The sequence below is a fragment of the Corvus cornix genome, chromosome 7 (assembly GCF_000738735.6).
Source record: "Corvus cornix cornix isolate S_Up_H32 chromosome 7, ASM73873v5, whole genome shotgun sequence".
In the NCBI taxonomy this organism is placed as follows: Eukaryota; Metazoa; Chordata; class Aves; order Passeriformes; family Corvidae; genus Corvus; species Corvus cornix.
In genome coordinates, this window is record NC_046337.1 from 8,375,813 (window position 1) to 8,403,677 (window position 27,865).

Here is a 27,865-nt window from a genome sequence, read left to right on the forward strand (position 1 = left end):
TATTAATAAAATCAATACTAGCAGGCATTTATGTGACATCTAGATTCTCCATCACATTTTCAATCATAAAAGTATGGAACCAGCTGTCAAAGGACTTTGGAAGGTTTGTTTTTTGTCTTGAGCTGAAATTTTCTATGTATTTCTCAAATTAATTGGAGGATTTATATAACTGACTTTTCTAAAAAATGCTTTAGAAAGGAAGCTGGTTTTCTATTAAAGAGAATGGAATAAAAGTGCATCTGCTAGAAGCTTTCATAGTACTTTTGGATCTAAAACAAAAAATGGAATATAAGCAAAGACATTCAAGTTCAGTGTACTCCCTTTATAATGATCTAAAAATAATCTCTCTCTAAAAGATAAAACCAAACTTCGGGACAATGTAACATTAAATTATATATATTTGCTATAAAAATACAGCATCACTTCATGGGTTGAAATTCTGTTATCTGGATGAATCATCATCCTCCAGAGCTGTTCCTAAGCTGCATGCTGTCCTCGGCAGTGCTTGGAAACAGGGCGCTGTAACAAAGCTGGCCTGGGCAACTGCTCTGTGGGGAGGACAGACACCTCCTCAGCACAGCTGAGCAACGGGGAGCATAGACAGGAATTACAAGGATGCAGCGAGGGTTAAGACAAGTTAAGAACTTTCAGACTTACAGAAAAACGTATTACGACAAGACTGAGTCTGAAAAGATTCAGTTAAAGAGAGTCCTGAAGTGATGTTTGGTAAAGTGATGAGGACTAAGAAACACGTTTTGCAATTCCTCACCTCTGTCACAAGTCCTTTTCTCATCAATTCTCAGGTGAATAGGGAAAAGTGAGAACGGGTGCAAAGAAGATGTGAAGTAATTAGACTTACAGGAGATGCCTATTTTCCACCCTTTTGTGTTTTGCATCCCTCCGACTTCTCAGCCCACAAAGCGCCAAACATCCAAATGGAAAGATGACATTCTCTTGTATTCACTGTCAATTCTATTGTCCATGTCCAAGCCCTTGGTCCCATATTTGACTGCTTATTTTAAGAGCAATGAAATGGTTGGTGGGAGCACTGAGGGAACATGGCAGGACAGGGTCGTGAGGAGAAAGGGGTGTCCTGTAACCTCATGGGGAGAAGGGGGTGTCTCGTCACCACCTGGGTCTGTGGGACACAGACTACTGCTGTCTACTTGGCCCTGGTGAGGCCACATCTGAGCACTGTGTCCACTTCTGGGCTCCTCAGTACAGGAAAGACAAGGAGCTACTGGAGAGGGTCCAGCAGAGGCCACAAAGGTGATGAGGGGTCTGGAGCATCTCTTACGAGAAGAGACTGCGGGAGCTGGGCCTGTTTAGTCTGGAGAAGACTGAGAGGGGTTCTCATTAACGCACATTAAGATCTCAAAGACAGGTGCCAAGAGGATGGTGCCAGACTGTTTTCCGTGGTGCCCAGCGACAGGACGAGGAGTAATGGCCATAAACTAAAACACAAAAAGTTTCACCTCAATATGAGGAAGAACTTCTTTACACTGAGGGTGGTAGCGCACTGGAAAAGCTGCCCAGGGAGGGCGTGGAGTCTTCCTCTGTGGAGATGTTCCAAACCCACCTGAAGGTGTTCCTGTGACACCTGCCCGAGGTGACCCTGCCCGGGTAGGGCGGTGGGACGGGATGATCTCGAGACGTCCCTTCCAGCCCCGGCGGTTCCGTGATTCCGTGAGCAGCGGGTGTCCCGCCCCTGACGGGGCCGCGGACAGCAGCCGGGGAGGCGCCGCCTCCCGCCGCCCCACACGGACCGGCCGCGCCGCCGCCCCCGAGGCGGCCGCTGGGGCGGAGCGGCAGCGGCCGGTGCCGCCCGCCCGCGCGCCCTCGCTGCCCGTGCGGGAGCCTCTCCGCAGTCCTGCCTCGCTCCCTTCTCCAGCCGCCCGGGATGGGCGTGCGGAGCGGCAGGCGCGGGCGGGAGCCGCGGGCAGCGCTGGGGCGGCGGCACATGGCGGGCGGCCGCTGAGCGGAGCCGCGTCCCGGTGTGGGGCTCCCGCTCGCCGGCAGCGGGGCTGGGGACGGTGCCGGCGGCCTGGGATGGGGCAGTAGTGAGGGGCCGAGCCCCGGTCTCGGGCATGGCGGAGACCCTGAGCCCCTGCTCCCCACGGGGCCAGTGCCAGCCCAGCATGGATGCCAACACCTCGTCCGCCAACATGGACGCCAACGCCTCCTCCTCGGTGGTGGGCGGCAGCGCGTGGAGGGGCCGGGAGCCCTTCTCCATCTTCACCGTCCTCATCCTGACCCTGCTGGTGCTCCTGACCGTGGCCCACCTTCCTCTGGAACCTGCTGGTGCTGGCGACCATCCTGCGAGTGAAGGCCTTCCACCGGGTGCCCCACAACCTGGTGGCCTCCACGGCGGTGTCGGACGTGCTGGTGGCGGCCCTGGTGATGCCGCTGAGCCTGGTGAAGGAGCTGTCGGCCGGGCGGCGGGTGGCGGCTGGGCCGTGAGCTGTGCCTCGTGTGGGTGTGCTTCGACGTGCTGTGCTGCACGGCCAGCATCTGGAACGTGACGGCCATCGCCCTGGACCGCTACTGGTTCATCACCCGGCAGCTGCAGTACACGCTGCTCGCCCGCCGCCGCATCTCCAATGTCATGATCGCTCTCACCTGGCTGCTCTCCGCCGCCATCTCCCTCGCCCCGCTGCTGGGCTGGGGGGAGACCTACAGCCCCGAGCAGGAGCGCTGCCAGGTCAGCCAGGACCCGTCCTACACCATCGTCTCCACGGGCGGCGCGTTCTACCTGCCCCTCTGCGTGGTGCTCTTCGTTCTACTGGAAGATCTACAAGGCGTCCAAGTTCCACATGGGGGGCCGCAGGAGGAACGCCGTGGTGCCGCTGCCGGAGGTAAGGCTGGGGAAGGGGAGGGAGCCCCTGCTGCTCCCCCAGGCACTGCGATCCTGCTTCTCGCCAGCTCCCGGCCCTCACCCCTGCGTTGGTGGGTTCTGCACAGCGAGAAGGCTGCGAGGTGCCCTGGGGCTCCCGTTTGAGTTGAACTTTGTCACAGACTGGATGTGAGCAGTAATCAGCCAGTCAAAAAGGGCAACCCTTGGAGAAGAGCTTTATTCTCACTTTTTCCTTGTGTGTTATAAGAGTAAGGGACAGGTGCACTCACTGCCAGTCGGGAGAGACATTTGAAAATGGTCTCTTTGTTCTGAATTTGCCGTTCCTTGGGGTTTTTTTTTCCTCTTTTTGTTTTTTACAGCGTTGGTAGGGTAAAAAAAAAAAAGAGCTCCTTAGGTCCTGTAGTGAGTAAATGCATGCACATTTATTTACCAGCACAGACTTTGTGTGTCTGAATAGATTTTGATAAACAAATTACACACTATATGCTCTCTCTCTCTATATATATATACCTTCTGATGTGCTTGGGCTATTTTACCTTGAGTACTGCTCACTGCATAATGTTGAAACAATGAGCAATTAATTGTTTCTGGTTTAAAATGACCTGCTGTTTTAAAAACCATGTTCTCTTTCTTATCCCAAAGATTGTCTATGATCCCGCGGTGCCCTAGCCATTTGGGAGGTCTCGTTCATTTTGGGGATACACCTTACTGACAGGAAAGCTGTGTCCCTTCAGAAGGGTTGGGGTTGGCTCCTTGTGCCCTCTAAGTCAGGCTCTCTGCATGATGCTGCTGTCACCCATCCCATGCCTCCACCGTGCTTGGCAGTGCTCTCTGCAAACTCTCCCTGCGTTCTTTCACATATTCTTACTCTCTCTCCTACCAGTGAAAAATTTTCTTTATGCTTTTGTGATTGCATGTTGAACTTCCTAAGACCTTCGCTTCCCAGGAGCGAAAGATGAGCTCTGTGGATGTTAGAGATACCTACAGAGAACCTTTCTGTTCCATTGGGGCTAATCCTGCACAGCCTCATTCCCCTGCTAAATCCTTCTCTCTTTGATTTGGGGTCAAGGAAGCACATTATTATGGTCACAAGTAAGAGTCTGTAGGTTGTGTCCCCAGATTCTTGCAAGAGATAACAGCACTGGCAATTGTGATTAGGCTTGCAGATTTGGCTTGTAATGTCTTAAAGATACTATTAATGTATATTGTTTTATGAAGGTGTCTTCTATGCAAAAGCAAAAAATTTTCTAGGAAAGTTTAGAATATCTCCTCTAGCAGCATTTTTTTCCCTACGATCTTCAGCCCTTAGTTTGCACCAAATTTCTTTCAAATTGCTTTAAGTATGATGAATGTATTGCTTGGAGTTAATGTATAATCCTTTCAAGCACAAAAGCCAGCTGATTATTTGTAGTGGTTTTGCATGCTTTGCCTTTTACATACACACATACCCATTCAGGACTGGTTGTTTGGAATCAAATTCTGGGAAGTTAAATGAGCTGAGGCATTGCTGCTCAAGCCAGTGGAGAGACACATCATATGACAGTTTTAGCAAGAAAGAGTCTGGCTGCAAACTGTTTAGTTCTGTCTGTGAAAGCCCTTGCGTGGGCCCAGCATGGCTGGCAGGTAAGTGCTTTTTGCTGATGCAATGTCTGGGGGCTGCTTCAGGCTGCACTGACAGAAGGGCTCTGTCAGAATGAGCTAAACACCCATTTTGGAGGGGTTATTGCAGTACCAGTAAATGCTCAAGCCAGTAGTTCTTCATCTTTCTCATATTGGTGTGATTGACATATTAACTTCTTTTATAACGGGGATTCTTGAATCTGCAATTGGTATGTGGCAGCAACTTCCCCCATTATCCCAGCAGCTCCATTTGCTGACTTAAATTAAAAGACTTCTGTGATTCAGATGCAAACTTTGCTCCTCACCTAAAGGAAGAGCTGATGCTGCACACATTTACATTAAATGAACTCGTGGATCAAGCAAGCTGGCATTCAGGATGCATTTCTTGTTTTCTTTCTAAATTAAGATACTGAGATTTACTCACAGAGTGTTATCCTGATCTTATTTAAGCTTGTGGTAGTAAGCTCACATCCACAGGAAGAGTAGCAGTTCCCCAGTGAATTCTGGAGGGGAATCTTCATGCACATTACTACTGTTCTTTGGCAAAACCCTGTTGTTTTTTTCTTTACATGCAAACAAAAGGCAACATTGCCAAGCTTTGCTTCTCTACATGTAGGGGTGATCAGGCTGTCCGCATCAGCTCTCTCCTCTCTGATGGGACAAATTCTGTTCTGCTTCTCATGGTTTGCCCATAAAATCATTATTTTCCCTTTCTTTCTCCCTTGATGTCTCTCCTCCCTCTACTTTATTCCATTTCTTCCTTCTCAGAGAATGCTCACCTGTCATGCTCACCCTGGCAACATTTTCCTTCTGTCAGTGTGACTCTGGATGTGAATTCCCCTCTGCATCTATGTCAGTTCTCACTCCAGGTGCCCTGCACCAGCTGATCTGAGGAATATTAGCAAGGTTTTTTTGGCAGACAGTGCCAAAGGCTGGAAGTGCTTCCGAGTCTGGAGGTGAGCAATAACAGCAGTGATCCCTGCTGGGAGAGACGTCTGTGTTGCACTCGGGAATGAGCTGTCAGGTAGTGCTGGATTGGAGCTGCACAGCAGGGCTGCAGTTTGTGGCCTGAGGTACAACCAGCTGGTTCATTCTGGCAAGTCTCAGGACAAAAAAGGTCTGAGTTCATAGACCTCAGATGCCAGTAGGGATGTCTTGGAAAAACCAATGCACCAAGTGGAGCAGTGAGGGTGGTACGTTGATGTTTGTCAGCCAACAGACTCAGGCACCAAAATGCTTTGCAGGTTGCCACTATATATATGTATATGTATATAAAAAATGTTCATTTTTTTTTACAGAGAAAGAACATTTCTTTGAAACTGGAAGTTGGCATACGTACCTTATGTTCCTACACTCTTACAGAGCTGCAGAATAGAATAGTTATTTTGTAACTATTTTGAGTCATTCTTTGGTTAAAATTTTACTTGTGTTTTTGAAAAACACTTTTCAAAACCTTTGAAAAAATTCAGGTGAGGGAGATGGACATGAAACATCTGAGGTGCTTCAGGTTTTAATGAGAGCTTGGTTTTTTGCTTTCCTTTGAAATAAAATAATTGCCAAATTGGGATCCTAAATTAAGCTGGTGCTTTTAAAATTGTTTGCTAATTATGAAACTGCGTAAAAAGTGAATTCTGCAGGCAACACTGATGTGGGTGACCCTCATTAAAAACCCAGTGACATATCATCACTGACAGAGAGCTATGCTCTGTCACACCTTGTTGACAGCAGGCAATAATTCTCTCTCTAAACAGTCCAATTGAAATAAATGAGACTGCTTGAAAAACAGCAGATACTGCTGCATAGTGCCCTTTTAAATCAGTGAAATCCCTTGTAGCATAGGGATAGCCCAGCAAAACCAAGGATGACGGGATCTGAATGTCTGGATTACTACATGTAGCAATTGCAAAATCAGATTTAAACTTTCATATGATTTAAAAATAAAGTTCTGTTGATGATTGGGGGTTTTTTTGTTGGTTTTGTTTGGTTTTTTTTCTTTCTCCCCTCTCAAAGTACTTGTATGGTGTATAAAACATTAGGCATGATCCAAACCTTAGAGTTTTGTGAGTGTCCTTCCCGCTCTGTGTAAGATCAGGCCCCAGAGCTCCAGTGGTGCTGTGTTGTTCTGCACCTTGGCCCATTCAGCCTCTCAAACTCACTTAACCAGTCAGGACAGTGTGGGAGAGAAAACAGATTCTCCTTCTCTGAAGGGGTCACAGGCCTTTTATTTCTTATTTCTGCCCCTGACTGTACAAGTACAAGAGATGAGTCAGGAAACAAAGTTCAGCTGTCCAGAAGAGTGGCAAAAAATGTCCAGAAAAGAGTGAGGCAGGAAGCAAACTGGAGTGGGTAGTGATTTCCTGGGAGAAATACAGAATTTGTCCTGCTTATAGCAGAAGAAAATCCTGTGAGAGAAAGTGGGTGTTCTTCTCCCTGTCAAATGAACTGTTTGTCATGTTGGTGGAGCATCCAAGAGAGTGTAGACATTTCCATGTTTCGATCCTTTGCTGTGCATTTAGTTTCTTGTGTTCTTGTTCAAAGAGCAAGAAGTGTGCCAGGGCTGCACTGAGGCAGTAACGACCTTTGCTGCATCAAACTGATAAGCAAAGCTCTGAATTTGTGGTAGTAAGCCAGATTTGATTGATGTTTATCATCTTTACTGTTGTTTTGTTTTGTTATTGCAGACCCTGCAGGTGCAGGACCTGCCACAAAGGACCAATAATAGCAATCATTACAGCTTTAAGGAACATTTTAAATCAAGGGATTTTGTCAGAAGCTCCTTGGTGGCATGTTTTCTATGACATTCTAGGAGCACAGGAACTGGGAGCATACAGCTCTGGGAACATGTAGCCATTTAATAGTAGTAATTTACTGGGGATAGACAAACAAGAGAAGGGGCATTGAACTGTAAGTGCTGATCAACATACAGAGGAATAAATTCTGGAACTAAATCAAACTCCTTTGTGTCTGTAGAAGGATTTGTACTTGAGCTCATTTCCTTAATTCACTCTCTTTATTATTCTCACAGAAAAGCAGTCATCTCTGCACTTCTCAGAGCCCATTGTCCTGGAAATAGCTGATTTCATGAATTTAGACCCGAATTCTGGCCTCAGAGTAGCAGTCTTTTCTATCAGCTATTTCCCCAGTGCTCCTGACTCGCAGCTCCTGGAGCAGTGCCTGGGCAGATGGAAGGAAATCTGTGCCGGAGGCAGAGTGTGCTGCTAGACACCAAGTGAGAGCAGTGTGCAGCACTGCAGAGATGTCTCCAGCATAACCCAAGGCATCTCCATGGACTGCTCTCATTTACAGTCTGTGACCACCTCTTCTGCTATCACAGGCTGCTTGTTAGTGCTCAAAAATGGGGGTAAAGGTTCTGTACTTGTCCTTTGTTCTGCATGGTACAGGATAAAGGTGAGGTGTTGTGACTTACACTAGAAACTGGACTCATGCAAAACCTCTGGAATTGGTGCTGGGAACTGCAGATCTGGTACAGTTAGAGCTGCATTTAGTTCTAGCAAGTAATTTACAGAAGGTACCATGATCTGTTTTCACTTGCTGTTTTGTATTCAGAGGCCTGACCTAACAACCAGTGAAGTTTGTAAAAACTCCTCTGACTTCAGTGGAAGCTTGATCAGGCTGTAAATGCAGGCTTCATTGGGGAAAACACATGAGGATACCTGTGGTATCTTCTAGGAAAGAAATGAAATAACTTTTTCTTACAATATGTAATTAAGTGATAAAAGGGTCGCTGCTAGTAAACTCTGCAGTCGGAAGTAGTGAGAAGGCTCTGATTTGATGATGGCACACAGCAGGCTCCATCTTTTGAGCAAGAGTTGAAGGTTTAATACAGTACCAAACTGTGCCTGATGCTCGTGACGAAGTCCTTTGTATGGCTCTTCCCAAGAGGCACTTATGTAACTATTCCGCAGGGCTAAGACATAATCTTTCAGGGTTGCTTGTCACAGATTTGTCCTCATGTCATACATTCATCCCTTTTTGCAGAGTGTGATTAAGGACATGCAGAGCAAGTCCTTCTGCAGACAAATGGTGTGATCCTTGCTACATGAGGGGTGTCCCATTTTAATTGTCAGAACAGATGTGATTTTCATTTTCCTCCATTATTTGCCTGCACCGACAATCTGCTGCTCTTATATTCTGCAGCCCTGTCTCATGTCTGAGGGTGCAGACAGGGATATCCATCCTGAAGAGTGATTGTTCATCCACTGCCAGTGTTCCCATGTCTGAATTGCTATGCTCATATTGAGTAGAGGCCCTCCATCTATTACAAAGGTGGCACATGCATGTGGAATATGTGGCTAATTTAACAATGAGCCATCTTTGGAGTGGTGTCAAAGTCCTGCAGTGCTGTGAATTATCACTCAGGCAAATTTTACAGCCTTAAACTGTTGTTTTTATTGCACTCTCTTCATAACTGTAGTGCCTAGAAGAACTTCAATATCGCAGATACTTCAATCTTCAGGTTAAAATTACTAGGTAGTGTCTTCATCTGGTCAGACTCAAAGCACATGAATAACTTCTGCCCAGGAGCAGTTTGCCCCAGAGCACTGTGCTGTACTCACTGCAGAGATGAATGTCTTGCCCTTGGTGAGGAGACAAGAAGCACTGTTGACAGCCTGGAGTAGCTGAAATTTTTTCCTCTCTTATATGACTTCTGCTGAAGCCAGAGTTTGAACTGAAGGCCAATTGAAATGGTGTTTTTCTGGCAATAGAGTACTTTTTGAGAAAATACAGAATCACAGAATGGTAGGGTTTGGAAGGGCCTCTGGAGATCATCTAATCCAAGCCCCCTGCTAAAGCAGTTCACCTGGAGCAGGTCTAAAGGCCAGCTAGCAGCATGAGTCTGGTGCAGGGATCGGCAGCAGACACAGGCCTTTGTTAGCCTGCCTTAACAACCCAATTTCCCTCTAGGTATGAAGGCATCCAAGAAAATAAACTGAAGAAGTGTCCCACAACACGCATGGCACCAGTTGCTCTTTATTTAGCTCTGTTTGTCAGCTACACTTGGCAGCTTTTCCAGTGTAATGAGAAGACCCGGTAACTTTGGCACTCTGGGGTATTTTCTTTCTTTTAGCATGGAAGGAATGGAGTTCAGGCCTTTTGTGGTAGGTGCACAGATGTTGTGCTGTCATTTAAAAGTAATACTTCACTCAAACAAACTGTCTTGGTAAGAAACTGTGTTTGCTTTTGTTTGAGGTGAAGGAAGCTTCGCAGGAACCACAGATGGTGTTTACAGCTCGTCGTGCAGCTATCACTTTCCAGACAGATGGAGAAACATGGAGAGAACAGAAAGAGAAAAAGGCAGCTCTGATGGTTGGCATCTTAATTGGAGTTTTTGTACTGTGCTGGATCCCTTTCTTCATCACAGCATTAATAAGTCCTCTCTGTTCCTGCAATATCCCACCCGTCTGGAAAAGCATCTTTCTTTGGCTTGGCTACTCAAATTCTTTCTTTAATCCTCTTATTTATACAGCATTTAACAAAAATTACAACAATGCCTTCAAGAACCTTTTTGTAAAGCAGAGATAAAAGGGGAGACAGAGGAGAATATGATTGCTCTATTGCATAATAGAGAGATTTCTTGAGGGAAACATGCCTGTGATATGTACAGTTTTCATGCAGAAGAGCTACTTGAGGGGATTTAGGAGCCGTGAAAAAGAAGATGGAAGACGTCTGGATATAAACCTACTGAGAGTTTACAGTTCCCCCTTAGAAATACCTATGTGCTTCTCCAGGGTTTGGCAAAGAAGATGGAAGCAGGGAATGCCTCCCGTCTGCTCTTCAAACCAACGCACGCTGAGGTGTGCCAGCAAAGCCCGGTGTGTGGCCGGTGCTGTGGCCGGCACACCCAATGGCTGATCCCACCCAGCCGGCCACGGGGCTGTGCTGGAGCTCTCCTCATTAGCAAAGGCACCAGTGGGAGCTGCTAATTGAGCAGTACTGGCATGTTTGCGATATGGGCAGGATGCTGGCTTCGGTTTGGAGATTTATTTGGAAGGGAATAAACATGCTGCAGTCAATCAGTCCTTGAGTTGATGTGAAATTAAAGTGGATGACTAAGCAGCTCAGAAACACACCCTGCCAGGATTGAGGGGCTGTGTACTCTGCAAGCAGCAGGGCTTGATGGGCAGGCTTGGTCAGATGGGTCAGTTGTGTCCCCTGGGGTTAAGTGAAACAAGAGGCAAGTATAAAATTATTCAGAGCCCCTGAGAATGTGTTCTCACTGCTTGCACAGGAGGATCTAGTGAGGAGTTTTCACCTGTGTTGTCCTCTGTCACTCTGCCAGGTTCAGGCTCTCCCTGTTTTATGAAACCCAGGTGAGCTCAAGATAGACACCAACACCTCCAAGTGAATGGGGACTGAATGCGTGGTTATTTTGTGCTGCCATAAAACTGAGCAGGCATCTGTGTTACAAACACCAAACATGATGTTCAGTCACACCAGCTGTGCTGGCAGCAACATGTGGCTGCTTGGCAGTGGGAGGTGAGTGCCTGCACTGTGTCTGGGGCCTTGCACCATAAATGTGCTCATCACCCAACCTGAGTAAAGTCCACAAGTTGTCAGCTGGCATCAACTTCCTTCTCCTGTAACAAAGGTGTTGATGCTATTGGGTCTAAGTGACTCCCAAAAACCCAAAGGGACTCAAACCCAAGCCTTAAATTGTTTTCCCAAGATCTGACAAACACCCCATACCCAACAATATATACATAAATAATGTATTTCCTGCATACTGCCAAGCCCATCTTGCTCCGTATTTGTTTCTCTGGTGGGCTTTACTTCCTCCCCTGCTCTGAGTGGGAGAGCTGACAGCATCTCTGTGTATTTCTAGCATGGCAGCTTTTTACTGACATAGAGTCCCAGGAAGCTTAGGGAAGCTTGGCTGCATCTCAGGAGCACGGTGTATGGTGAGGTCAGGCAGTGCTGTACCTCACACCTGCGCTGCTGTGGCAGTCCAGTGTGACCTGCTGTGCCTGCAGCCACAGCCTCCTGTGTGTCTTGCATTCCTGCTGAGGATGCTTCTCTCAATTTCAGTGGGAATTCAGAAGTTTTAATAACCTAGAATTTCGAAGAGTAGTTAGATAGTGACTCAGACTTAAATGCCAATGTAAATAACTTTCCCTTCTGATTCTCAACTTGCCTGCATATGGAATAGCTACCATTCCAACCAGAGTTTGGAGGCTTAGTTAAACAAGAAGGAAGGCACATATGTGAGAGACTGAATGCTACTAAAACCTGCAGCCTCGTTCAGAACCACTGACAGTTTTTTCAAGTCAGTTGAATTTTTTCATATAAGAGAGTCATTGCTCTAAAACCTTTAAAATCCAAACAGATGATATGGAAGGAGGAAATGAAGAGGTTGTCTTGAGTTGGTGTTGAAAAGCATACAAATCTTCTGCATGGGGCACTCCTGAAATTTCTAGTAACATGTTTTGGCCAAATTTTAGTGCCTGTACTCCCTCAGCCTGCTAAGCCAAGCCATTACTGTCACACAAATCTAATGCCAACCCTTGGCCCATCCCAGTCTGGCTGCAGGAGCAGCAGTGATACTCCAGCTGCACATTCCAGCTGACTGGAGCAGCACCCGGCGCTGGTTCCTGGGCAGGAGCCCTTCCCTGGAGCGACACAGGCTGTGAAGGCACCTCCTACCATGGCTTGGCCTCTGGAACTTGGGAGAACCCCACAGAGCTGTTCCTGCAGCTGCGCACGTGGCATTGCTGCAGACACTGATGGGCAGCAGGGTGCCTTCAGCTCACAGGAGAGCTGCAGCAGGGCACTGACGCAGCTCTCCTCCTCCTCAAGGATGAATTTAGCTCTCTTAGGAGGTGAGGCTGGGCCTCTGGAATTTTGCTGTGAGCAGATCTGAAGAGAAGCAGCCAGTGCTCTGCCCACCCAAGCATCTGTGCCAGCAGTGAGTTGTTACAGTGACAGGCTCGCACAGCCTGGCTCCGTACCGAGAAGCAAGTGGAGCTTTCATTTCATTACAGTGGCTTTAGGAAACTCTTAACAAAATCAACTTCCCACACTGGCTCTAAATGCAGACTGCATTTAGAAGAGCAGCAGCACATACTCAGGATTTAAAATTCTGGTTTTTAATCACAGCTTACTCCAGGGCAAAGAAATTATGGTGTCTGTGGTTGTTGCCTAACCTGCTGGATGGTCCCATATGAACTAAGATAAATGAACTAAAATAAATGACACAGTATCTTGACTGTCCAAACAGAAAAAAAAAAAAAAAAAAAAAAAAAAAAAAAAAAAAAAAAGCAGGTATTCCAAAGGAACATCACTGGGCAGAGCTTAGACATTACAGTCATTTATTTCCCCAACTGAAGCTGCCGATTTGGAATACACCAATCGTCTCTGTACACAGTGGACTGCTAGTTTTAAACTTTATTTCTTGACATGGAATTTGCTCCTAGAAAAACTTACCAGAGCCTATTGCTCAGCAGAAGGGCGTTGCTGCATCCTGCAGCAAGGCTCTGGGAATCCTGCAGCAGCTGTATTTAAATTAAGGCCCGTTTGCTGTGCTGTTGGAGCCCAGACTGTGCAGAAATGAAAGGGCTTTGGAAGATGAATGTGAGCAGAAAATGCTGATAACCCTTAGAAAGAAATTAGGTTTTGCTGCAAGTCCTGTAAATGTTACAAGCCTGGTAACACTAGATGAATTCAGGGTAAGAGCTTTCTCTTTCAACAAAGAAATCCAGCAATATTGAAGTAGAATTCTAAGTCTCAGTTCCTCCCTTGCAATCAGCCAAGATGGAGAATTAAGGCAGATTCTCCTTGCTATAGGTTCCTGCCCAGGTATGAGGAGAAATGGCACCCAACACATAGAGCCTGTGCCAGAAAGCCAGAGCTGACGGAACTGCTTTCACACCCTCACCAGCCTCCTTTCTTCTTTTCACATGGGTCTCACAGCAAAGGTAGCATCCATCTGCCCTGGGCTCCAGCTACAATAGACAGTTATTATCTGGACTCTGATTTATTCTTTGTGAGCAACAGCTGCATCTTCAAAAACCTCAGATTTATATTTTAGTAAAAATCACAAGTTCCTGGTCAGAGCAACGGATCTCACATTTTTATATTTCTTGTGGAAATTTCCAGGTTACTGTGTTTGTAGCAGGTAAGCGTAAATTTCAACATTATACTGAACAAATAACCACATCATTTATTCTACGTGCAAGTTCATTACTTACCCTACCTAGGAAATTTTGCTTGATGCTAAAAAGCAATTGTGATTAAAATGATAAATCCCAAACTGAAATGTCCATTCAAGTTACTTTTTTAGAGTTGCATGGTACACTAGCACAGCACAGCTTGAATTCCCAAGCAGGTGTCCTTGGTGCCAAAGTTGAATTATTCAATTCACAAACTAGAAAGAGCCTTACAGTTTTTATAGAGGGCAAAGTTTGTAGACAGAAATAACACCTTCTGTAGCCGACTACAGAAAGTCTGCAAGTAGCACTCAATGCAGGTTTGCTTCTTTGAAGGAATGCTGAATGTAAATTTTTCCTTCTTTGAAAGGACTTGGAATCTGATTCTGCCTTTGTTGTTTTGCTAGCTCTGGGCAGACTGACTTTTTGAACAGATGCAAGAGGAGCAGCCCAGATCTATTCCCTCACTAACCCGTGTTGGGGAGCAAGGTTCCAGCTGGCTCAGTGGGAAGGTTTTCTTTCTGTTTGTGCTGAAGAACAGGACCAGGACATCAAAAAACCAGTGACTCATTTGACTATGGACACGATTCATCTTTTAATGCACTTGTAATTCAAGAGCCTGGGAAAGCTTCCAAGGCAAGTTCCACCTTAAAAACACGATAGCAGAATGTGACTGGATTCCAAACATTCTTTATTTTATATTCACTGCCATAGAAAGTAATTGAACAGCACTGTCATCAGTGTCAGTGGGAAAAAGGAACATGGATTTTCTTCTCCTGAAGATGACATGTACATTAAGAAGTCAGTCCAAAATCCTGGTGTTAAGTACAAAAAGCAACTGTTTGAATTATAAAATACTGTATATACAGATACAAAAAATGTTTCAGAAAGTGTCCCACAAAGTTTCTGAACTTTCAAGAGCAAATCTTCAGCAGGGTAAGTAGGTTGTTGCCTTCAAAGGTGAGCATCAGTTCATTAGAGCAGAATGTCTGAGTCTTTATCTTCCCATATTACAGGTGACAGACTTTGATTTTCATCCCAGCCAGGGATAATGTGGTGGTCCTAGTATTAAGGTGTTTTTTCCTGGAGCTATTAATTTAACAAGCACACTCTCTATATATAAAAATGAAATTTCAAAGAAATTTATACAACAGCTAGACTTTATAAAAATATAGATCTATAATTTTACACCAGGAATTATCCAAGGTAAGTTTTCATTTTCTTAACCATTAGAAATTAATTGTTATCCTTTGGAGTCCTATCTATGGCTAGAGTGTAAATTAAAATAATGTGAAGTTATTAGCGGGTGAGGTGAGTTTGAAGAATCTCATTCTGTGGGGTTTTTTTGGGCCGAAGTTAACAAACTACTGCATTCTGCAGTGCTCATCCTGTGGGATGGTGGACGTACTACACAGTACATGTAAACTTATACCAGAATCTTCACCTAATTCAGTGTTAAAACCCAAATAAACAAACATTCCCACTATCCTTACAGTAGGAAAAAAAAAAAAAAACCAAACAAACCCAAATAAATAAAATTAGACAGTATTTCTGTTTTGCTGTACTGTGTTAACTCTTTACTGTGTAGTGGAGGCAATAATGAATAATACAGCCATGTGATGAGGGAATATAAACTGAACACATACTGGAAAAAACAGACTTTTACAGCTTTGTGTATATATATTTTTTATATATATCTGTATATATACATCTACATTGCAGTTATAACTGTCACCTCACAAAAGAGATTCAATGGACTGAACAATCTTCTATAAATTTCCCCAGCTGGAGTTCTTCAGGAAGAACTGGCTTTCAGCTTGGACAGCAGCATTTCGTTCTTACGGCATTCCTGTTAACAGAGAGCAAACATGTAAGGAGGAATTGCTCTTAACTCTGCTACCTGTATCTCCACATCAACAGAACCAAACCCTTTCATTCTGAATCATCTACAAAATCCAAAGCAGCCTGGAGCAGATGATGAGTTGAAGATAATTATGATTCATCCATAATGTTGTTCCAGTGGCAATATTCATTAGACTTTATGACATGCAAGCCAGAAGGAACACTGCTTGATCACTCATCTGAAATTGTTACATGTAGCTAAAGCAAACCCAGCTTTTAACTTATGAATAGAATAAATCTGAAATGGAGATTACTTGTAGGTGATCTGAATGTCACAGGACAGTTTGCAAAAGAGTCAGTGCTCAGAGAACAACTCTAGGTCAGGAAATATACTTACATAAGAACACCTGTGTTCAGTACCACAACCATGACTTATTTTAAGGGTAGCAGGGTTGAATAGAAATTCCCTCACATGGCAATGGAAGAAAAATGGGTAAAAAACCTAAAAATAAATCCACGTAAATTCTGCAAGTAGGATGTAAAATTCTGTATGTCAGACAAGTAGCTGAACAGCCCCTGTCACTCTGCAAGGATACGCTGTCTGAAGCAGGAAGGAACTGTCTCAGAACAAAGCAGGAATAATTACACAAAGATGTTTTTCCTCAAACATATGAAGCCAAATGACAACTTTGCCTGCAGCATTCCTTTTCATTCATTCATTCTCATGGAGACAGCAATTAACAGAAGCACATGATGATTAAAAGCTAGGGAAAGGCTAAATCAATGAAGTGTTGTACAGTGCTTTCACAGTCATTAGGCAACAAGGCTGGTTCCTGAAGATTAACTACCAAGACTCTGCATTTCCTCCTTATTCACACACATTTCCACACCCCTCTTTGCTCCAATACCTAACTGCTCACAGATCTTCAAGAGACTCCACTTGAAAACCTAAATACACAGCTTGCTTGATAACCGCTCCCTGTAACATGCAGAGGTGCCAATCTAGCAGTGAAAGAAGAATTCCCAGAATCAGATTCAGAATCCCAAGAGTCACATGGAGAAAACGACCAAGATGCATGATGAACATGGTGTGATAAGCATCATATCAGGAAATCTTGTGCATATATTAATGTACAAGTCAAGTCAAAATGGATCACTGAACACTTGACAGTTTACGTAGCAAAAGTGTTCTTACCTCTTTAAATTCTTTCACTGTTTTGAAGTAAAGCCTCTGTTTCTCTAGAAGCTCTAGGTATTCATCATTCAACTGGTCTCTTCTCATTTTGTTTTCTTGCTTCTTCTTTTCCATCTGTTGGTGTGCAGGAAGGATAAGAGATGGAATACACACAGACACACGGACATACTGCACGAGGAACAACTATCTATAGCACACAAGGGGAGACACATGCTACATAAACATACCCCTGGCTTGTGCTTGAAATGCAATGAACATTGAGATTAGCTCTTGAAAATTAAGAGCCTAATGCTGAAGTCTCAGTTCCAGTGGCATTATAGGTACAACTGGGACAAGGGCACCTGATGGTTGGGACTCGGAGGTGCTGCTGACCCTCTTCAGCAGCAGAAAGCACCTTCAGCCAGCTCCAGCTGTCTGCAAAAACATGCCTGAGGTGCAGGTCTGACTGCACCCACGCAGTGCAAATGGAAGAGTTCTCACTGACTTCAGCGGCATTCAGCTGTCTCAAGCATTTAAATCACTGCACTGCCAGTAATGAGGGTAAGGGGTATAAGATTCCTGTCAGGACAGAGCTGTTATAACACCTCTGTCATACTCTATGCATTGACATTTGGTGGTGAGAAGGTTCTGACGAATGTGAAAAGAATTAATACTTGTTAGTTGCTCGCCTAATTTGCACCTCATGTAATGGATCTTTCTATGCACAATTATTTCCAAGAGGCTTTGCTGAGATAATTCCCAGGTTCTAGCAAAGAAAGTGAGAGGAGTATCAGACCTTCATTCGATTCTGTTTGATGCCTTCTACAATCTGCTCCATCTGCCGCAAAAACTGCTCCCGAGATCCAGACGATGCCATGGCTCTGGAAAGGAGAAAATGGAACACCTGACAGGGATGTGGGACACTGTGTCTCAGCTGCAGCTGTCTTGCACATCTACCCATGTCCAGCAGTCCTCATTGCTTAGTGTTCTGTGTAAAAATTCATCCTTTTAATCACTGGTACCAGTGACAGTGCAGCTCTTCAGCTGGTGTGAGCTACCAAAGAGATGGGAACAGAGAGAGCTCAGACTCAGAGCTCATCACAAGTGTTCTCCCTGTCAGCTCAAGTCTGTTCCTTGCTCTCATGTGCTGTACAGGAACCAATTGCTAATAACTAAATAAAAGCATTATTTTTAAAGAAAAGCCTCTGTTGTGAATGCTAAGAAGGTGACTAGAGGTCTAGGAGAACACCAAATATTGTACAAAGTAATTTCACACTGTAATAGGGAAAGCCTAGAAATCATTTTAGACCTCAAAATCATTAGAGAAAAATAAAAACTGGCTGCATCACAGACAGGTATTTGACCATGAACTTCCAAGAGAACCATGATTTTACCTAAAGACTGCACACTGTATCAAAATCTTCAAATACAGAGGCAGTTTATAATAAACATGTCTGAAATATGTCCCTGTCTAATGTTTTGTACATAATGTAATAACCACAACTCCACAAAAAGGAGGAAAATATTTTAATTAATTCCAGGAAAATTATGACTGAATTTCCACATCTAAACAGTCAGGTATTAAAAACATATGTTGGCTATAAAGTTATGTAATTCCAAGTCTGTGATTCCCCAATTGGCTTAAACAGAGTTAATAAACCATTCTATAAATCAGCTTATGACTATAAAATCTTCTAAGAAATTTTTAGTCTCTGTAACTGATGCCCACTCCCATTTGTCCAATCAACTATTCTTTGCAACTATTAAAGAGATAAAACCCATAACTTACTGGTGGAAGTTGTCATGGATAGAATTCAGTAAGTTAACCTGTGAGTTAGAAAAAAAAATGAAGAAAATATACATTTGTCTTTTCTGATATGAATTTTCAGAGACAATAAGATGAATTTTAGTTTAAAAAAAATGACTATATAGATAATACCCTCAAAAGCAGACAGATGTACAAAAATCTCCATGAGTTTTCTTTCAGAAGCTAAACCCCAATCCTTTTGATTTAGTAAAATCTATCCCACTGGTGGAATCACAGAAAGCAGAAGTAAATGTTGGACCACAACAGAGACTTGACATTTTACTGGCACTTAATTATACCACTGAGAATCTTCCAGCATGCTGCCTTCCCAAACGAAAGCAGTAAGGTAAAGTGGCCTGTACACATGTTCAGTGTGTGCTGAAACTTGACATAAAAGCACCTTGCAGACACTGGTCCAGTGCTGAACAGTGACTGTGCACAAGCATATCACAAATAGACAGGAAAGAAGCCACTTTTGCCTCTGAGATGGGAACCACTGAACGTATTCTGAAGAACTACTTCCACACAAGCCTCTGAAGACTCTCCAAGCAGTGCAGGAGCAGCAGGTGAATTCCTGCACTGCTTTCACTGTGCGGATGAGGTTTACAGGTTTCCTACCAGCCATGCATCATTGCTCACTTGGCTTATGTGTATTCTACTGGATGCTAAAAGGTGCACTCATAAAAAGTATAGAATGGCATTTCAGAGGTTTGGCTTCTCTTACAAAACAGTAGCATTGCACAGAATCAAGACAAAAATAGACATTTATAACAGCATCTCAGGAATACTTTGCTGCTTGTATAAATTCCCCTTACTAATTAAACTATATGGAATACATCCTATGTACCTGCCTGTGGTTTTTTTTGTTTTTTACATATTGTTGAGAGCATTAAAATTCAACAACTGGCAATTAATGCAATCCTTTCTCTCAGCTTTGAATACATCTTGCAAGTCTCCTGTGGTTAAGGCTTCCAAGCAGCTTTTGCTTTTGATGAGTATTTGAAGAGTTCTGCACTAAACAAACCCAAGGGTTGCAAGCAGAATCACCTGCCACACAAAGCTGAACTCGTCTCTCCCAAATATAAAATCTTCCACCTGAATGAGATGGCAATAACCAGGCATGGCAGAATCTGCAGGTGTTCCTGACCTTCCCTTGGAAAATTCAAACAAATTCTGAACAGACTCCCAAGCAGCCAAGATGCTTAAGAATTCCTGTTATTTACAGCAGTGAAATTACTGCATTACTTATCAATATTTGCCACGTCCATATCCCTGCCTCAAGATACTTCCACTAAGCCTGTGCTTGAGAACATAATTACAATTTATACCACAAAACATGCAAGCCAGGGATAATGTCCCTGCACAGCAGTGCTGCACAACCACTGCATAGGAAGAGTGTGGATGTGTTACACTACAGTGAAATCAGCGTGCACACCCCAAAATTGAAAGACATTATGAAAAAATGAGTTTAAAAGTATTTTAAAAATGGATCTTTCTCAAACTATGATTAAAATATGAACAGTGTTCACAGAGACCTTTCATGTCAGAACTAAAACCTTCATGGCCAAAATTCAACTGTACAACAATTCTTACTATTGTTGTTTTAAAGCAGTGATGCTCAGTGTGTTTTACAAAAGGGCTGGTTTGGGGAGGAAAAAGGGGAAACCCCCTCCCCCCCCCCCCCAAATACAAGGAACAAGACAAAGTGCAATATATTCCAGAAATCTCTGTGAGGCACAGATGCCAAAGACATTTTTTTATGCACTGTTAGAAAATATTTACTTGCTGAAACCTTGGTTCTAATATGAAATGCATCTCAAGGAAGTCTCAATGACATTATACATTTAACGAAGTTAAGATGGCATCAGAAGACATTCGGAATTCCCTCTGTGAACCCCCAAAAGGCATGGAATTATTTTGGCAAGAGTACTCCCATTCTATACAACAGTGAAATAAATCTGCTCTATATTCTGTTTCTGTATTCTCTCTAACCTGCTTTTTATGTCCCCATTTCAAAAACAATCTCTGTATGCTTTTTTAATTTTCAGATTTCCCCTCAAAAAAAAAAACCAAACCAAAATTAAAATAAAAAAACCCAAATAAATAAATCTGTATTAAACTCTAATGTAGGGGAGAAATTAAAGTAATACAAATTCTATAGCTTCTACTTAATGCAGCTTTTTAAAATCTGGTATATGATTTTTCTGAATGGAAAAAATGAAAACTACCTAACATGGATTAGTATCAGCTGCTTAAGGGAAGGAAATGGTTGCTCATGATCTCCAAAACAGGATGTGAAAGGACACTGAAAAGTATCTTTATATCATCAGGAATTTGACCACTGCTTGTCTCACAAACTAAACAAATATATCTAAGTAAAGCAAAACTCACTAATATGTTCTTATTTTATTAGAATAAACAGCGAAACCTCAGGTATCAAAACATTTATATTTTAAAAGTAAAGTCATAATTTTTATCTACTCTTATTTCCTCCTATTTCTCCATCTTTACTGAAATCAGACATTTGTCACTGCAAAAAAAAGAAAACTGAAATCACTCACTTATGCCCAGGAAAGAGGCAAACTCTACATAAATGGGAGAGAGGAGGGGAAAAAACCAAATTGCTTTCATGAAAACTGCTCCTCTGACCCAGTAAAATCACCAGCAACTTAAGTGTAGGCAGCTCAGACCCTGAGACCTAACTCTGATGTTTCTGACAGCAGCTGGAATTTGCACTCCAGTTACTGACTGTAGTCTGGGTTCAAAATAAAAAGTATTGACTAAAAAGAGAAAAAAGGGTAATTTGGTGCTGTGACATTAGGGCAGAGATATTTGCTGATCGGATGCTGCTCATGTTTTGAGCGCACAGCGAGTGGTTTAAACATGCTTTACTAACAGCAATTCTTTTACAACACAGACCATTTCCCCTCCAAGATTAGAAATATTCTTATGAATCAGTTGTTCCATTTTTATTTACAAAGACCAGTAACTCTGCTCTGACAGGACTGAATATGGTGAAAGCCAAGCAAAAACTTTTTATTTCCTTCCCCACAGACTGAATACTTAGGAAACAGTAATAACCTTTTCTTACCTCCTTTTCCAAATATACTTTCTTATCATCCAGTGTATTATAAAGGGTAAAAAATTGCTTCGTTTCTTTGTGAGTTGCTGAGACTGCAAACAAAAAAGGGGGTAGAATAATAAAAGAACATGAGGTAAAATGGAATCTGTAAAAATACTTCATAGGCTTTATATAACATACTTTCCACTATCAATAATGGAACACACTCATTAATGTCCATGCAGAGGGAACCTCCTTCCAGAGGATGTCTCAGCAGGGTTTCCAGCTATCATCTCTTGTAAGAACTACACAGCTCAGTGTCTAAATTAAGTCCCAACTGCTGACAGCCCTTTATGCCAACACATGTTGGCACCATCAGCTGCCTTTCATGCTTCCTTCCCCAGCTTTACCCTGACAATCACACAGGCAGCTGTGCTGCCCACAGTGGCTTTGCCCGTGTTGCTGGAGGGGCACAGGCTCGGCAGGGACAGGGAAGAGCAGATAAGCTGGTAGCACTGTGTGGAAAAAAGTGCATTAGGCTGGTGTGTTTCAAACTACACATGTGCAGGATGCCCAACAAAGCTTTTGCTGTTTTAAAGTGGTTTTATCTCCTTATAATCTATGTGTGGGGATAGAATTAAATAATACTTTCTGGTTTAGGTGGTTACAGCAGATGTTGGTCAGAGCTCAGCTGGGAAGGTAAGGCTCAGACATGCCTTCCCTTTGGGCCTACAAGATCATACTCAAATCTGCTGAGTGTTCCTTTAGTCTTTAGTTCTTCAATGCCTAAGGAAACCCAGGATATTTGTGATTCCCAAGGAAAGAGTTCAACAGGCAGCAAAAGTCATTCTGGCTAGAAACCAGAACCTGGAAAAAATGCATGGATTAAAAATGATAAACCTCAGTGAAATCATGCTCATTAGTCTGGGATTTGCAGAACTGCTGGCAAATGAAAAAGAGGCCTTTCCCAAACCATTTCCTTCATGCAACTTTTTCTGTTCTTCCAGCAGCTCTAGTAGTCACAAGTCTTTCATGAGAGGATTCCACGTAATTCAGAAAACCTTTCAAGATTTCCACTGTGTTGGAAATTGTGCCAACCTATGGAGCCTTGTGGGTACAGACCAGAACCCATGCAGGGTATGACAGACAAAGGGAGAAGAGGAAGAAGGAACCAACTGGCTCATTGATTCTCTTCAATGTTTTCAGTGGAAGATGTTCAGTTAGGTCAAAAACAAAGCGCTGAATATTGTAACTGAAAAACATTCTGGTACAAAAATCACAAAATCACTAAGATTGGAAGTTATCCCTGAAAACTGTCTTGTCTAACAGCCCTTGAATCAAAGTTCAAAAAAACCACATTTTGGCAACTGAAGGTCACCGGAACCTGGCTAAATGAAAAGCCTCTAAAAACCTCCAAAAATACCACAAATCACAGAAGAACTGGCCAGAGATTTCCAGCTCATTTCTCTAGAAGCTTAGCTTAGAATGCAGGCTCGCAACCACGACTGAGCAGTGTGTTATCCTGAGATACTACTCACACTTTGTACTCTAGAAAACAAAGCCCCATAAAATTCAAAGCATCTTAAATCTACACCCAAAGCTGCACAAGTCTCTTTGATCCCAGTCTCTCTGTACTTCAGATATAAATGAAGCTCCATCTTCTGAGCAGGTAGCTCTGACCAGAGACTTTGAATTAGACATGACAGGGAATCTGCAGAAAACTGAATGCAAAACAACAAAGTTCTTTATAGTTGGACTTGATTAAAAAACTGCATGGCACAGCAAAGAAGGGGGAAGAAGTACTGCATTTGTACTCACATCTATTCCATGAGTGAGACAACACATGCGGAGGGACAGCACAAGACTGTGCCCCTGGAGATGCCCCAGCAGGGCAAGGGATTTGGATCACACTCAGATAACCAGTTTGGAACTGCTCACCCTTCCAGAGCTTGGTTCACACACATATTTAATAAATGCAGAATATCTCCGAATCATTAGCTAGGTTTTCTTACTGTAATACACAAGCTAGTTAAATATACACCAGTAAGCATACTGGTCTGTTATAAGTTTAATGGAACAACTTTGAAATGTTTTCCAATTTTATAATTTCTGACCATAACAGCTAAAGACAATTTGTATTCTGCTCCTACCAAGTTACTTCAGGATTGTGTTAATAAAAAATGAAAGAAACCAATCCCTTCAAGAGATGGCTTGTAGTTCTTGACATAGTTTGGTTCAGAACCAGTTATGTCATGTCAGTGGAAACAATAGAAGCAATCTAATGGCAAGGCAAATTAATTAAACACAACTCAAAGTCACAGCAACCTCATTTGTAAATGGTAAATTAAGGACTTTCAAAACACACTGGTCATTAACCTAAATGATAGAACCTGTTGCAGACAAAATTTAGTCCAGAGATCTTGTACATTGAGTTTCACCCCTAGGAAAATTCTTAAAGCCCAGCTTATAAAACCTCAAAAATATGATGTGTAACGTAAGTACCAAAGACCTTTAAAATACCACCAAATCAGTAAGTTCTGTTGTTACATGCCATATGCTTAAAATGCAATTGCCCTCCTTTCAGGGCTTTAGCCTTCAGCAGGATGCTCCTGCTTGATATACATACCCTGACTGTAAAGTTCAATAAATCTCTTCTGATACTGTGTGAGCTCAGCTCGGCTGGGTACTTCATCAATCTTGCGTTGTAAAATGGCTATTTCTCTGTTTCTTCGTGCCTGAATAGAAAGTTAGGAGGGGAGAAAAGAAAGCCTCTTCTTGTTCTCTTCTTAAAATGGATGAAGCCCCCCCAGTAATACTTTGTTATTAAATAATTGATTTTAAAAACAAAAAGCATTGGCTGAGGATCAATTTTTTTTTTTTTGCAATTGATTTCTGGCAGAAACACTTGTTAAAATTAGAACAACAAAATGAAGTATTAGAAGTTACAAGATAAGACAAACATCAACTATTTTGTACAAGTACCCAAAGAGATACTCACCAGTAGCAGGCGGATCTTTTGCAGTTTCTCTTTCTCAGCTTTGTACTGCTGTTCTATAACCTTATTTGGCTCCTGGAAGTTGAGAACCCAAAACAGTAGTGTATTACAGTAGCATATGAGAGCTGCAGTGCAAAAATGGGCAGACTGGGTTTGTCTGTCTTTGGCTCCCACAATAACATCACCATTTGTTGTTTAGGGTTTTTTTAATAATAATTCATGATCTGTATTAAAAGCCTGACATAATTTATTGTAAACAAGTGCATTTAGATAGCTTTTAACTTTTGATATTTTAGTTTTTAAGAGTTATCAATAGTTTTTGCACTTTATACAGTATAACAGTCACACTTTAAATGAAGATACAGATCGAAAGATTATCAGTATCTCTTGTCTGTGTTTATACTTTGATTCAGCGGTGGGATTAAGAATAAACATGGCACCTGAACAGAACATAAACCCTCTGACACGTATTCTAGATTTCCTGCAGTGTGGACTTCAAGGTAACTTTTTCCTGCTAAAAAATTCAAGATTTAGATTTACATTTTAATTTTTTCATGCTGTGTTGAGGAGGACGGCAGCATCATGGAAGTTGTAATCTGCCTTGTTCCAGAGGCGTGAATGTATCAAATGTTTACCCACTGAAAATAAAGTCATTGAAGCTTTTCCTTTTCTGTTCATTCATTATTCATTGCCATCAGTCTGGATGCACTTGTGTTAAAGCCTAACTTCTGACAGCTGCTCACTGCATGCAGTGCACCCAGCCACTGAAAGCTCGTGCTTTCATCCTTCAGATAACCCCACTTCTAAGGAAAAAACCAACCAAAGCAGACATCCTTTCTGAGGAGGACCTGTTTCTGTTTCTGTCAGAGGTATGCACAGCTCTTAGCACAACACCCAGAGATTCTCCTCTGGTACTACAAAGAAAGGAGTAAAAGGCACAAAAGCGTCTATGAGCAGAGCCCCATGGATTCTGCAAGAATAACAGAGAAAGCTGCAGCTGCTTTCAGACTCCTGTATTTCTATGATTATCAGCCTGAACTGTGGCTTTACAGAGCTTTTCAGATATTCCAGCAGACACTTTACTGCTTATAAGAATGTCCCAAAAGTCAGAAGGACCCAAACCAACATTTCAAAACACAAATTGAAAATAAAACTTAGACATTTGCTATTACCTGTTCCTCCCCATTTTCTGCTGCTTCAGCTTTCAAATTCTCAATGTTTTGTTGTAGTCTCTCCATTTCTTCCTTTAAAACAAACACAAATTGATAATTCTTTTAACTGAGACCTATTCTCTTAACAGGGGAGAGAAGGATCTTGACCACACACACTTCTAACAAAATGTTAGAGCTGACCATACACATTATATTTAAATTTGGAAGATTAAACAGCATTCCCTGCTTAAGGGTAAGGCAGCCATTAATATTCATTACATTAAACTGTCTGCTTTTATCAAACACAGGAACAGATTTATTTCTTACTTGCAAATATACCAGATCCAGCTAAGACAACTCATGAGTGACATGGAAAATAAAACTGAAGAAGCAAAGCAACGTTACAACAGTGTGACACGGGACTGCAATGTATGGCATTTGTAGAAATGAATGAACCTAGAGTTCCTTGCAATGAAGTTTCCATTGCAATCCTTCCGAGCTTTCCAAAGGTGTATGTATGGGAAAACAAGGTTCCTATACTCAGTCTAGGCCTTAGAACAGTATTTACTTCTTTTCATTCTATTAAATTCCATCCACTATTGTTTGAATAGAAGGAAATGAAAACACTTCTCTCTGATCCAATCTCTGGGCAGTCCATAAACACAGCAGTAGCAGGACACCAAACACAGCAATTAAGCAGTAAAACTCAAACAAGCTCTGAAAACTCCAATAGCTCCAACTCATTCTTGTCTCTTTCAGTGGCCTGCTCCAAAGGTAGGGGCCTTGCTGACCCCTCCTCTTGGGCACCTCTCAGGGCACTGCTGGCTGCATTATCCAGGGAGAGATGATCCATTTCAGGCTGTGACAGCACAGGTGCGTGTCCAGTACAGCCCAACCCCACACCTACATTTTAGCAGAATGGGAATGGGAGGCAGAGGAGCCACAAGAGCCACAGCTCTGACCAGCACAAGGCAGGTGTGGTGTCTGGGAACTGCCCTGTACTAAGGAAGGCCACACGACTCAGATGCCTTCCTCACTCCTCCCTGCTCCAGGGGTGTTAACATTCAACATAAACCTGGAGTTACTGCTACCTGGAGGCTGGGGGTGTGGGACAGATGACAGACAGGGACACACAGCACAACAACAAATCAGTAAAGTGCTTATTTACCAAGTTTTAAATGAATCCTTGTAGGAGACACTGGAACTTACCCTACAATGTGCTTTGAACTCTTGCTCCTGGCTTTTTAGGTTTTCATTCATGGCCACCAGTGCTCGCAGACTCTGTAATATGCTAAATTTGAAGATCCAGTAAATCACGTTAGATTTTTAGTTTCTAATTTAAACAGATGGAGAATTAACATATATTAAAACAATCTGAGTTCTGAATAAATTTATAATAAAACCTGGGTAAATTAAAACCCCAAGTATCACCACTGATATACCAAGGTCAAAATAAAGATGCAGTATTACACTGACTATTCTGATGGCTTTGCTATGTTTTAACCTCATTATTGTGGAAGTTTTGAGAGACTCCTATTTAATTTATGTGAGATGAAGGCTTCAAATACGAACAAAATAAATCAAGAAGGCCTCATCTACTTGTCAAATGTGTCTAGTGTTCTTCTGTTTGAAACACCTACAATTATTTTGAACTACAGACTGACACTTTTCATTCTGACTGAATTCTATTGTAATATTTTCCTGTCTTTGAAAAGCAAGCTGGAGAATTATTTAATTTTTAAATTTTAGTTATCTGTTTAGGTTGACAAAGCAAGAAACACTGAATGATTCATTTTAAAACCATTATTTTTCAGAAATGTAACAAAGGAAGACACTTACCTAGAATCTGCTTGGGATTCTATTGTCTCTAAGGCTGCCAATTCCTTGTCCAGCTTTTCACTGTAACTCTTAACCTAAGGGTTACAATTGATAATAAATTGATTAATAATAAAGTGACTTTCCCACACCATGAGATCAGTGAGTTAAGCTGGCAAACACCTTCACTGTTTAATATATCCCTTCACACACAGAATTTCTCAAAGAAGTTTCAGCCACAATCAGCACACATTAAAACATACAAAGATTACCTCTGTTAATGTCTTTTTTGCTTCGGTACATTTTGCCTGCAGATCAGCACATTTAGCTTGCAACTGTTATGAAAGAGGAAAAAAAAGAGTTGGATTCTATATTCACACTA

General features: G+C 42.5%; 2 protein-coding genes across 3 annotated transcripts in view; one reads left to right on the forward strand and one right to left on the reverse strand.

The window, feature by feature from the left end:
- The first annotated feature begins 1,838 nt into the window (after nucleotides 1–1,838).
- On the forward strand, nucleotides 1,839–15,137 carry LOC120410306 (5-hydroxytryptamine receptor 5B-like). The gene is given in 5 exon segments (XM_039555452.1): nucleotides 1,839–2,279; nucleotides 2,281–2,442; nucleotides 2,444–2,779; nucleotides 2,781–2,855; nucleotides 9,686–15,137. Coding segments are annotated over 5 exon segments (1,098 nt in total). The 5' UTR covers nucleotides 1,839–2,087; the 3' UTR covers nucleotides 10,019–15,137.
- Nucleotides 14,313–27,865, reverse strand: part of CCDC93 (coiled-coil domain containing 93) — a 71,019-nt gene continuing 57,466 nt past the window's right edge. For both annotated transcript variants that reach the window (XM_019290495.3, XM_039555451.1), the window contains 11 exons: nucleotides 27,756–27,818; nucleotides 27,508–27,581; nucleotides 26,878–26,959; nucleotides 25,690–25,761; nucleotides 24,521–24,592; nucleotides 24,149–24,257; nucleotides 21,553–21,635; nucleotides 18,444–18,481; nucleotides 17,451–17,535; nucleotides 16,676–16,789; nucleotides 14,313–15,487 (listed from right to left, as the gene is read on the reverse strand). In XM_019290495.3, the coding sequence (XP_019146040.1) occupies nucleotides 15,434–15,487; nucleotides 16,676–16,789; nucleotides 17,451–17,535; nucleotides 18,444–18,481; nucleotides 21,553–21,635; nucleotides 24,149–24,257; nucleotides 24,521–24,592; nucleotides 25,690–25,761; nucleotides 26,878–26,959; nucleotides 27,508–27,581; nucleotides 27,756–27,818 (846 nt within the window). In that variant the 3' untranslated portion in view covers nucleotides 14,313–15,433. The remainder of the gene's footprint in view (nucleotides 15,488–16,675; nucleotides 16,790–17,450; nucleotides 17,536–18,443; nucleotides 18,482–21,552; nucleotides 21,636–24,148; nucleotides 24,258–24,520; nucleotides 24,593–25,689; nucleotides 25,762–26,877; nucleotides 26,960–27,507; nucleotides 27,582–27,755; nucleotides 27,819–27,865) is intronic.